This window comes from Phalangium opilio, unplaced genomic scaffold (assembly GCF_054372755.1).
Source record: "Phalangium opilio isolate 3A_F unplaced genomic scaffold, DU_Popi_V2 ptg000041l_1, whole genome shotgun sequence".
In the NCBI taxonomy this organism is placed as follows: domain Eukaryota; kingdom Metazoa; phylum Arthropoda; class Arachnida; order Opiliones; family Phalangiidae; genus Phalangium; species Phalangium opilio.
In genome coordinates, this window is record NW_028324165.1 from 8,342,414 (window position 1) to 8,354,960 (window position 12,547).

The following is a 12,547-nucleotide window of genomic DNA, read 5'->3' on the forward strand; positions in this document are numbered from 1 at the left end:
GAATAGCGCTATCTTTTTCAATGCTTAAATGATTTACCGTGCATAAAATCAGAGTGAATAGCCCCTCGATTCCCTACTCTAAACAGTGATTAAATTATAACCGTATAAATTTACTTATGCTGTAATTCTAATATTCCGGCGAATCGAAGAACAGATAGTTTTTAGTGATAATCCCCTCGATGAGTTTACGACATAGACTTATGCCGATGCACACTTATCGCATCTTATAAGTTTCTAACAAGGACTTATGCCCAGAAACTTTTGAAAGAGAAAGTTTAGTTATAGTGATTACGCATTTTAGTGACTATCCCCTCGAATTACCTTTAGCAATGCTAAAATGATCAAACGCATAACGCTCATTTAACACTACGTTAGCTCTATCTAAACCCATTTTTGAATTAACCGCCAAAACGTTCCAGTCAAACATAACATAGATGACGATAGCTACCGAACGAGAACGAAAAACGGGGAAAATCGTTATCTATTTAATTAGCACATACATAAAAAGAAAATAAATATAAAAACCCCAAACATACAAATTCATAAGTATCCGACTCCACAGATAAAAATTCAAAAGTTTCCGACCCCACAGATTAAGAGGTACCCCACCCCACATCACCCCGACATTTTAGAGATAAGAATAAATAATAAATAATAAAAAACTCGGAGTTTCTATCAAGTCTCTATGGTTCGTTGGTAGAGTGGATGTTTACTACGCCAGCGACCCGGGTTCGATTCCCGGGTCTGACCTGAAAAAATTTTAATTAAAATTAAATCTCTAATCGAGCCCTGTAACCCCTATGGGTGGGTTGTGGTAGTATAAAGTTCCTTTTAAGCTAAAATCTGACGATAACGAAGCGACAACCCCGGCCACTACTACTACTACTACTACGGACGGCTCGGGTCAAACTAAGAGCCTATCGTATACTACGATATGGCTAAAAACCCCAAACATACAAATTCATAAGTATCCGACCCCACAGATAAAAATTCAAAAGTTTCCGACCCCACAGATTAAGAGGTACCCCACCCCATATCACCCCGACATTTTAGAGATAAAAATAAATAATAAAAAACTCGGAGTTTCTATCAAGTCTCTATGGTTTAGTGGTTAGAGCGTTTGTCTACTACGCCAGGAACCCGGGTTCGATTCCCGGGTCTGACCTGAAAAAATTTTAATTATAATTAAATCTCTAACCGAGCCCAGTAACCCCTATGGGTGGGTGGTAATATAAAGTTCCTTTTAAGCTAAAATCTGACGATAACGAAGCGACAACCCCGGCCACTACTACTACTACTACTACGACGGCTCGGGTCAAACTAAGAGCCTATCGTATACTACGATATGGCTAAAAACTGACAAATGGTACTGTCAAACCATTTGTGTAGCTTATAATTCGTCAATTTATGGTTAAATAAAGTAGTTTCATTTTGTTTTGTTTTGGGTTTTAAAAATGGTGTCAATATGTAATATGCATTGAAATTACTAAAAGAAAAATAAATTCCAAATTTTCACGATAAATTTTCGGCTTGTTTTTGGACTGGATTGTTTAGATCTTAGTCAGTTTTTGGGCTTCTTTTCGAAATATAGATTGGCGGTTTTTTGGGCTTGTTTCCAATTTGATTTTGGCGGGTTGAAGGTTTTCAATCTGGCATCCCTGGCAGTCATTGACTTATTGACCTCGTAATTTAAAGTTTTGTCGACTAGGATAATTGCGTAATAATGTCATTTCCCACCCTTTTATTTGGCATAAAGCCATTATTTTTTTATCTCTCTTAAACTAATTATCATTCTCAAGTTTTTTTCGTCCAAACTAACCTCTTCAATTATTACATGACGCTTTTTCAAGGGTCTTGAAGGTATTCGCAAGGTAAGATATTGCTAAGCCTAACTTAAAACAAACATGAACCCTACCCAAAAAAAGCGGTATATTTTGTTTTGTTTTGATTTTATTGGCGCGATTAAAGATAATTTAAACATGTGCTATGAATTAATTAATCATTCTCCGTATCAAAATATATTTTTAAAACCAATCATGCGTAAAATCTCTCAAGGTTTCTTAATTTTAGTGAGACCTCTACCTTTAGGTGTAATTTTGAGTGGTATTATTTGGTTGTATCATTTTTCCTGGTTATTATCATACATTATCATTATGTTCTTTTCTCTCGGAAAACTCCCATTCTATTTAAATCTTTCGGGAGTTTTCAAGAATAGCTCCCGGTGACGGATTTTAAAAATTTTTTTTTCTTCTGAAAGAGAAAAATGCGAAAAAAATTATGGTGCAAAAATTTTTTGGGGCAAACAATTATTAAGGAAGATAGAGCTAGTTTTAATTTTAATTGCCCTGGGTAGAAGATGGCACAATTTATGCTATAAAAAATGTCGACTGCTTATTTTCGGCTAAACCTAACCTAACCCAACCGAACCTAACGTAACCTAACCTAACCCAACCGAACCTAACCTAACCTAACCTAACCTAACCTAACCTAACCTAACCTAACCTAACCACACCTAACCACACCTAACCTAACCTAACCTAACCTAACCTAACCTAACCTAACCTAACCACACCTAACCTAACCAAACCTAACCTAACCAAACCAAACCTAACCTAACCAAACCTAACCTAACCAAACCTAACCTAACCTAACCAAACCTAACCTAACCAAACCTAACCTAACCTAACCAAACCTAACCTAACCAACTGTAAACATGAACGTTTTGGAAAAGGTAATAAAAGTAAGGTAATATAGCTTAAATTGTGCTGTTTTCTGTCCAGAGCAATTAAAATTAAAACTAGCTGTATCTTCCTTAATAATTGTTTGCCCCAAAAAATTTTTGCACCATAATTTTTGTCGCATTTTTCTCTTTCAGAAGAAAAAAAAATTTTTAAAATCCGTTACCGGGAGCTATTCTTGAATTTAGCCAATCTTTCCTCCGTAAAATTTAATATCCAATGTATACTAAAATGGCAAAGCCAACTTTTACTAAGGTTTGATTAAATTTAATTAACTAAGAAAATTAAAAAGGTTTTAGGTGTATTTTTCCTTAGGGTACGTACCCTACCATAATTTGTTTTCTTACAGGTTAAAGTCATGGCATTCTTCAGAGACATTGTTGACGGTTTACGTCGAACTGTCGGTTACATCGAAGATCCGTTTAAAGTCAAAGACTCTTATTCGGATCAGTACCAATTTTGCAATGTAGTTCTACGGGAAGATTTTTTGGTTCTATATTCCAAACCAATAGAAGGGGATAAACTTTTATACGAAATTATTGTTCAAAAAGTCATGTCCAGAGCGTCACCGGCTACAATTTACAGCTTGTTAAGATCGGAAGACAGAAGAGAGGCTGAATCAATGTTTCATTTACTTAAAATGGTCTTACCAAAGTTTGTATCAAGTAGCCCTGACTTTTTCACTAAGGATAATCTACAAGAAATATGCAATACATCCCGAAAATATCCTACATGGGGGCCAGCGCATATAGCCGCGTATTTAGGCTGGACAGAATGTTTTAAACAAGATTGTTTCGCCAAGTAATATATACTGACATCAATCCCATAATCTGATGTAAAATTATTAGAGGTGTGCGAGTCCAAGGCGAGTAGTGGAAAACTGGACACGCGAGTCCCGTTACCCTGTACTCGCGACTCCTTGAGTCCCGTTACCCTGTACTCGCGACTCCTTGAGTCCCGTTTCCCAGTACTCGCGGGTCCTTGAGTCCCGTTTCCCAGTACTCGCGACTCCTTGAGTCCCGTTTCCCAGTACTCGCGACTCCTTGAGTCCCGTTTCCCAGTACTCTCGACTTCTTGAGTCCCGTTTCCCAGTACTCTCGACTTCTTGAGTCCCGTTTCCCAGTACTCTCGACTCCTCGAGTCCCGTTTCCCAGTACTCGCGACTCCTCGAGCCCCGTTTCCCAGTACTCTCGACTTCTTGAGTCCCGTTTCCCAGTACTCTCGACTCCTTGAGTCCCGTTTCCCGGTACTCGCGAGTTCCTGAGTCCCGTTTCCCGGTACTCGCGAGTTCCTGAGTCCCGTTTCCCGGTACTCGCGAGTTCCTGAGTCCCGTTTCCCGGCACTCGCGACTCCTTGAGTCCCGTTTTCCCAGTACTCGCGACTCCTTGAGTCCCGTTTCCCAATACTCGCGAGTCCTTGAGTCCCGTTTCCCAATACTCGCGAGTCCTTGAGTCCCGTTTCCCAATACTCGCGAGTCCTTGAGTCCCGTTTCCCAATACTCGCGAGTCCTTGAGTCCCGTTTCCCAATACTCGCGAGTCCTTGAGTCCCGTTTCCCAATACTCGCGAGTCCTTGAGTCCCGTTTCCCAATACTCGCGAGTCCTTGAGTCCCGTTTCACAATACTCGCGAGTCCTTGAGTCCCGTTTCCCAATACTCGCGAGTCCTTGAGTCCCGTTTCCCAATACTCGCGAGTCCTTGAGTCCCGTTTCCCAATACTCGCGAGTCCTTGAGTCCCGTTTCCCAATACTCGCGAGTCCTTGAGTCCCGTTTCCCAGTACTCGCGACTACTCGAGTCCCGTTTCCCAGTAATCGCGGCTCCTTGAGTCCCGTTTCCCAGTAATCGCGGCTCCTTGAGTCCCGTTTCCCAGTAATCGCGGCTCCTTGAGTCCCGTTTCCCAGTACTCGCGACTACTTGAGTCCCGTTTCCCAGTACTCGCGACTACTTGAGTCCCGTTTCCCAGTAATCGCGTCTCCTTGAGTCCCGTTTCCCGGTACTCGCTTGTCCTTGAGTCCCGTTTCCCGGTACTCGCTTGTCCTTGAGTCCCGTTTCCCGGTACTCGCTTGTCCTTGAGTCCCGTTTCCCAGTACTCGCGAGTCCCTGAGTCCCGTTTTACTACCCTTGAGGAGGACTCGCGAGTACCCGCAGATTTCTAGGTAAACATGTTGCGAATCAGAGTAAAGCTCGTACTCGCGAGTACCCGCAAATTTCTAGGAAAACATGTCGCGTATCCGAGTCAGAGTACTCGCAATTTGCAAGTATACTTGCACAGACCTAAAAATTATACATCAAGTTATGGACTTCCCACCAAAATAGCGTGGACCCTAAAATTCTAATTTAAAAAATCCCAATTATACATGCAGATTAATTAATGACATGTGCCCATTATCCTTCGTAACCCCATTACACCTGGCAATTCAAGAACAAAAATTACCAGTTATTCAATCTTTAATTGTCATGGACGTACGTCTAGACATGGCAGACAAAAATGGTGATACTGCTTTCCATTACGCGGCCACGACAAACAAAGAAATAATCCAGGTCGGGGTTCAACATTAAAAATTGCCAAAAAAACAAAAGAAAAAGCAAAAAACAAAACTTTAAAAACAAATTTTCAGGCTCTAATTACTCGCGAAGCTGCTCTACCAATAATAAACGAACGCAACTCCGAAGGTCATACCCCTCTTCATCTGGCATGTCTCGGTGATAACCCTGATACGGTTAAAGAATTACTTAGGTCTGGTGCTGACGTTAATTTAACGGGTACCCACGATGGCTTACCTTTACAATGTGCCGTTGAATCGTCCAGTGATCAGTAAGGGGCTTTTGCAATCAATGTCTTCCCCCCCCCTCAAAAGATTAACAAACACATATAACACGATCCCCCCTTAATTTCGCTTTTCATATCGTTGTTGTTTTCTTGTTTTTGTAGCTTTTACCGTAGTACGTACTTGTTGTTTAAAAATAGGGATAATTTTCACTTATCTTATTTTGCTTTAAGTTCTTTAATTAATAGACGTTTAAAACCGAGGGGTCGGACGTTCGGCATTTTAGTGTACGGGATTTTGAGATTTCAAGATCTTGACAAAGATTTTGAGATTTTGTCCCAGATTTTGAGATTCTGACTCAGATTTTAGAAATCTGGAAATCTAGTCCAAGATTTTAAGATTTCGGGATTTTAAAGGAGATTTTCAGATTTTGAACGCGATTTTCAGATTTTGAAGAAGATTTCGGGATTTTGAAGGAGATTTTCAGATTTTGAAGGAGATTTTCAGATTTTGAAGGAGATTTTCGGATTTCGAGGAGATTTTCGGATTTCGATATTTTAGGATGAGATTTCGGGATTTTACGTTAAGATTTCGGGATTTCTAGATTTTAATGTGAGATTTCGGGATTTTCAGATTTTAAAATAGGGATTTCGGGATTTTCAGTTTTTAAGGTAGGGATTTTGGGATTTTTAGATTTTGACGTGAGATTTTAAAATTTTCAGATTTTGACGTGAGATTTTAAGATTTTTAGATTTTGACGTGAGATTTCGGGATTTCGAGATTTTCGAGAGAGATTTTAAACAGATTTCAAACGAAGTGTACGGGATTTTGACAAACGTCCGACCCCTCGTTTAAAACTTTAAAACATTAAAACAAACCCCAAGTACTATTTAAAAATGGCAATTTAAATAATTAATTAATTCAGTTCTCGGAAGCGGATGAGAAATAATACTTGGGATTTGATTCATTCATTTTGCAAGTATAAGAAACGGAAATTCGAGTTAAAAGCTTTGACCATATCAGATAGGTGAGTTATTGCGCTAGGATTAATTAACATACGGAAACGTTTTAATTAATTAATCACTTAATTAATTTAGTTTGAATTTTAAACTTTCTCTAAGTTTTTAATATGTGGCTGTTTGTGCAATTTTAGTTCCAATATTTTTTTTAATGAAGAAGTTAAAAATTAGTAATTAGTTATTTTAAGAAAATCAAGAAAACTAACACTTCAATTCGCTTTGGGCTGCACCATAATCATTTTCATAATATCATCTCCAATCCTTTCCCAGGGTTCATACAAACCTGGAAAACCTGGAAAAATCAGGGAAATAAATAGTTGACCAAAACCTCATGGAAAAGTCAGGGAAATTTCGAATTTTTAGTAAAATTCAGGGAAATCAGCTAGGGAAATTTGCGTCAAACAGGGGCCGAGTAATTAAGCAAAATGTTCGTGAACATTCCCCCTCCATAGGATTAACATTACACCCAACTTTGGAGGCTCATAACTCTGGTTCTACTAGAGATACGGGGATGTCCTTTGAGTATGTTATAGTCCTTTTTATCCCCCATCCAACCATACTAAAAACGTAGGGCTACGACAAACAGGGGCCAAGTAATTAAGCAAAACGTAAACAAACAACCCCCTCCATAGGATTAACATTACACTCAACTTTGGAGGCTCGTAACTCTGGTTATATTAGAGATACGGGGATGTCCTTTGAGTATGTTATAGTCCTATTTATCCCCCATCCAACCACACTAAAAACGTAGGGCTACGACAAACAGGGGCCGAGTAATTAAGCAAAACGTAAACAAACAACCCCCTCCATAGGATTAACATTACACTCAACTTTGGAGGCTCGTAACTCTGGTTATATTAGAGATACGGGGATGTCCTTTTAGTATGTTATAGTCCTATTTATCCCCCCTCCTTCGTTAACATTTGCTCCATAGGATACTCCATATACGGGAAAAACATGGAAAATTCAGGGAAGTATATGGGAAAAAAACCTGTCCTAGAAATCTCAGGGAAATTTTAATTTGTTTTCCAAAAGCTGTATGAACCCTGTTTCCGTAAACCGTAAAAAAAAAACAATTAACAGCGATTAATTTCGATAGATGCGCTAAGGAAATCATCGATATGTACCCAAATCAACTTCATACGAAGGATATGATTAATGGAGGGACGCCTTTACATTGGGTTAAAACTCCCCAAGTAATTAATATTAATTGATCCCCTTTAAATTAAAATTAAAGTTAACTTTACCTAATTAATTAATTAATTAATTACGCGGGGTAATTCTTAAATTAATTAATTATCGCAGTGTCTAGAGGCATTAATCGAACTGGGATGTATAATAGACGCGAAAAACTTTCAAGGGGACACTGCCTTGCATATGATGGTAACGAGAAGTCGTTTCTCTTGTATGGTTTCCCTTTTAAGTCACGGCAGTAATCCCGATTTAAAAGGGGCTGATGGAAATACGCCTCTTCATTTAGGAGTTAAGGTCCGTTAATCAAGCGATTAATTATATAGCCTCCCTCTTTAAATGGTTAGTTATAGTTAATTAATTGCGTTTACAATAGGCCGGAGATAGCCTTATTGTCCAAGCATTAACCGTCTTCGACGCTGACCCTAATATAACAAACGACGCCGGTGATACTCCGAGACATATCGCTGCCACCAGCAACACAATACAAAATAAAGATACTATTCTTTATATTTTACACGCTATTGGCGCCAAGCGTTGTAGCGCGTTAAGGAAAAATTGTTCACACGGTTGCTCCTACAACGGAGACTTTAATGGCATTATACCCGAGAAATTGTCGCAGTTGCCAATACCGAAATGTGCGTCATTCGATTTTTAGATATATCAGAAGTGAGATGAGACTAGAAAAGAAGTACTGAGCTAACGAAATTCTTCACTTGTCGAAAGCGAATGAATATTATTGATAAGACACCAACGGTTGGCCCTCTGGTGGCGGTTTCTGAATTTTCCCCCTCCAAAACGTGAGACGCTCGCGGCGGTAGGCCGAACTAGATTCAATTCCAGCACCCGCGTCAGTGTTCCTTAGATTTTTGGGAACGTACTTTCCCCAATAGTAAAACGTACTACCCAATGGGAGGCTTTTTGAAAACGTACTTTTCTCCCTTTGGGGGTATTAAAATTTCCTTCCCCCTCCACGAAAGGCTTTTGGCGCCATCTTGCGGCGTAATTTTCGTCCCATAGACGCTAATGTTAAATAATTGAATTTGAAAATGTACTTTCAAACATCAAAATGTACTAGAAAAGTACAATTGTACTACCAAGAACAACACTGACCCGCGTCCGTGTTCCGCGGCTTTAGGTTGAGGGGAAGGGGGGTAGGAAGTTTTTTTTTTTTTGGAACTCGGCCAATTTTTCTCTCTCTAGTGTAGGCAGGCGCGATTGAAGCGGTGGCATAAAATCCTCAAATTTGTTCACTAGTGCCAGCCAGGATCTATTACCAATGCTATAGGGCTCTTTACTTCTTGTCTCATCTCACTTCTGGCAGCTATATGCGTTCGAACATAAGAAAGTTCATGAGATATCATTGATATTTCAGTATACGATGACTTATTAGGATCAAAGGCAGTTAGAGAAGCCTTAGCGAAAAAACGCGACCCTACCAAAAAGACTACGAAACAAGCTAGTCGAATACTTGCCCTTGATGGCGGTGGTATAAGAGGTCTTGTCCTTATTCAAGCACTTTCCGTTTTGGAAGCCACTTTAGGGGCTCCGGTCATGAAGCATTTTGATTGGGTTGCCGGGACATCAACTGGTGGCATATTAGCATTGGCTTTAGCTCTAGGTATTAATTAATTGCGAACGGCGTATCAAGGGTTGTAATTAACTTGGTTAATTAATTAACTCCTGCGCGGATATTTTCAATTAAAGGGAAATCCGTTAAGGAATGTCGATGTTTATACTTTCGACTAAAAGATAGGGTTTTTGTCGGACATCGGCCGTACGATCCTGAACCTTTGGAAGCGTTTTTACAAAGTGAATTTGGTGATAAGACGGTTATGGATGATATTAAAGGAATTAAGTATGTTTTCAAAGTGACTAAAATCAAGAAGCGATGTCTAGTTTATTAGGGAGAAGGTTTAAGATGCCTTAGTATTCGCGCCAGGCCATAGTCCTGCAGTCCCCCTTTCAAAATACAAGGGGGGGGGGGGCGTAAAAGGAGGCCCCGGGCTATTTCGCTGCCTCTCTTCCTCAGTCGGAAAATATGACTGTAATTTTCGTCATTCGCGTTGGTCGCGCTGATGAGGTTTCAAGAACCAATGAGATGCTGGCTGGTTAATTTAGAGGCGGCGGGGATTAACTCCGGACCTACTATACGTTAATTTGGACTGGAGATAAAGCTAGATTATAAATGTGGGGGGCGAATTTATACCTTCTCCCTAGTAAACTAGATATCACTTCTTGACGTCACTAAAATGGTGTTTCATTAAATTTAAACGCTTAAAAATGATTTAAATTTAAAAACATCGGTAGGGTTATGGTTACGGCAGTTTTAGCCGATAGGCACCCGGCCGACTTGCATTTATTTCGCAATTACAAATCTCCTGCCAAAATTATGGGACAAGCCGATTGTTCCGTTTTTACGCCGACATTAGAACCAAATGGTACTTGTACACTGGCAAAAAATTAATATTTTGCGCTAAAGGGTTAAAGGGTTACTGAAACCTTTCTTAATAACAGCTCAACTAATTTGGAGAGCTTGTAGAGCGAGTGGTGCCGCTCCAACATATTTTAGAGCCATGGGAAGATTCTTAGACGGTGGTCTAATAGCCAATAACCCGACACTTGACGCGATAACCGAGTTACATCAACGAAATTTAGCCTTAAAAGCTACGGTTAGTTAAATTTACGCTGTTGAAGTTCGGTAACGGCATAAGAAAATAATATATAGCTCCCTATAAGTATGAAACTCTCCATTTAATCCATGTAAACAGCATTTTCTTCCATTGAAATTTGTAAAAAGTTTCTAGTGCCACCTATTAAGAGTTTTTGGCGTTAAAAAGATGAAATATTTGTTTGGAAAATTTTCCAATTTTATATTGTAATTAAATAGTTAAAGGTCTAGACTTTATTATTATGATATTTAATTATAACTGATTAAGTACATGTCAAAATTATCATAATAAATTAATAGATGGCGCGAGATTTTGACGAACGAGGCTAGCGCCTACACTGGTACGTCTCTACGGACGCGGCGAGATTTCCCCGGCCCATCGTGCCTTTCGCGGACACCTTAGGTGGCGGCGGCGGTTTTGCCCCCCTTTTACTCGTAGTACCGAAACTTCTCCTACGGGCGTAAAAGCGTAAGCGCGCCAAATTTGGGAGCAAATGCTGTAGTATGAAAATGTACTACGTTTCGTACTTATAGGGAGCTATATATTATTTTCTTATGGTAACGGTGATTAATATTGAGTTTTTTATGGGTTTGTTTAAAAATCAAGGGTCAAGAACACGAAACTGAAGAAATTGGAGTTGTAGTGTCCTTAGGAACGGGTAAAATTCCAGTAACGCCTATTAGCACCATAGATGTCTTTCGACCCGATTCTATATGGAGTGCGGCAAAAATAGTTGTCGGTGTATCGGCCTTAGGACAACTTTTAGTTGATAAAGTAAGTTTTTCGAAGTTTTTAATTAATTTTAAGTATTATTCGCGTGTTAATTGAGGGTTTTTTTAGGTAACTGAGGCTGATGGTCGCGTTGTGGAGCGCGCCCAAGCTTGGTGTTCGATGATTAATGTCCCATACTTCCGATTAAACCCACCCATAACGGAAAATATCAATTTAGACGAAGTGGATAATAAGTTATTAGTAAGAACATTATGGGAGACGAACGCCTACCTCAATAACCGTAAAAGTGAGCTAGACGAACTAGCCGTACTTCTAAAGGATTAATTATATTTAAATTAAAGTACACTTTAATTAAATTAATTAATTAAATTAATTAATATTCCCCGTGAACCAAAAAAAAAAAATTAAATATTTTTTGAATATTCTTTTTCAATTAGGCTATTTTTGTTATAATAAATTAATTAAATTAATTAATAATTAAATATTTTGATTGCTCAATAAACTATACGATGTCGATGTCGATGTCCAGTTCAAAAGTGTAACATTTTTTTAACAATCTTAATTAAAATTTTGCAATCAAAAACTTCACAAACTTCAAAAAGCTTCGGAAGAATCGAATCGAATTTTTCTACATTTTTAATATTAATAATTAATAATTAAAAATAGCCTAATTAAAAGAATCTCATATCATATTAATTAATGATATTATAATAAAAATTAAAGTAGTTATTTTTTCAATATATCAAACAATTAACCAATAAACCATTACAGTTTCCAGGAAGTAATTAATTTAATTTAAATTGGATTATTTAAAATCAAAATTCTGGGATCTAATTAAGCGTTAAGCATAATATTAATTAATTTTGTTTTATTGTTTTTTAAAGTTCGGAGATATTTTTTTGTTTTTTGTTAAAGTTTAAAAAAACCCCGGTCTTTTTTGAATATTATTAAAATTTATTTTAAAGCCGCCATATTTCCAATATTAATTGTTCTTGTTAAATAACAATTCCGGCTTTATATTAATATTTAATTAAACTAATTAATAATTAAATTAAATTAAATTTAATTTAATTGCTTTTGCTTTATTTTATTTAATTAAGGAAAAAACTGTGATAATTTTTAATTTTAAATCAAAAAGGAGTTCGGAAAAAATTCAATTGGAAATAAAAGACGAAAATAATAATTAAATAAATAATTAATTAAGTCAACTGGTAATTAATTAAGACTGGGCCTTAAATAATTAGGATGTGATATTTCTAAAGTTTAAATTATAAAGTCAGAATTGTTTTTTCTTTCGAACAAAATTAATCAGGATTAAACAGTAAACGTTGTCCATTAAAATTAAAATTTAAATAAAAATCACATTAATTACTTCCATTTTCTACAAAAACCGTCATCACTCTTCATTAATTAATTCATTCATTCATTC

The 12,547-nt window shown here is 37.7% G+C and overlaps 1 protein-coding gene across 4 annotated transcripts; it reads left to right on the plus strand.

Moving 5' to 3' along the window:
• The first annotated feature begins 1,648 nt into the window (after window positions 1-1,648).
• iPLA2-VIA (calcium-independent phospholipase A2 VIA) lies at window positions 1,649-11,504 on the plus strand. Of its 4 annotated transcripts, none has more exons than XM_089835599.1 (14): window positions 1,649-1,871; window positions 3,088-3,539; window positions 5,100-5,277; window positions 5,355-5,551; window positions 6,430-6,531; window positions 7,623-7,719; window positions 7,829-8,011; window positions 8,091-8,352; window positions 9,090-9,335; window positions 9,422-9,572; window positions 10,025-10,155; window positions 10,232-10,386; window positions 10,993-11,160; window positions 11,227-11,504. In XM_089835599.1, the coding sequence occupies exons 2-14, from the start codon at window positions 3,097-3,099 to the stop codon at window positions 11,440-11,442; spliced, it is 2,529 nt and encodes an 842-aa protein (XP_089691725.1). In that variant the 5' UTR covers window positions 1,649-1,871; window positions 3,088-3,096; the 3' UTR covers window positions 11,443-11,504. The 4 variants fall into 4 exon arrangements, with proteins under 4 accessions (XP_089691725.1, XP_089691724.1, XP_089691726.1 ...); XM_089835598.1 differs by lacking the exon at window positions 1,649-1,871 and adding an exon at window positions 1,890-2,993; XM_089835600.1 differs by lacking the exons at window positions 1,649-1,871; window positions 6,430-6,531 and adding an exon at window positions 2,955-2,993.
• Window positions 11,505-12,547: the final 1,043 nt, after the last annotated feature.

Coding starts and splice junctions, on each gene's coding strand:
- iPLA2-VIA (XM_089835598.1), top strand. CDS start 2,958: ATGTATACTAAAATGGCAAAGCCAACTTTTACTAAG. Junction 5,552..6,429: donor GTTGAATCGTCCAGTGATCA/GTAAGGGGCTTT, acceptor TAATTAATTCAG/TTCTCGGAAGCGGATGAGAA. Junction 9,573..10,024: donor GATGATATTAAAGGAATTAA/GTATGTTTTCAA, acceptor AAACATCGGTAG/GGTTATGGTTACGGCAGTTT.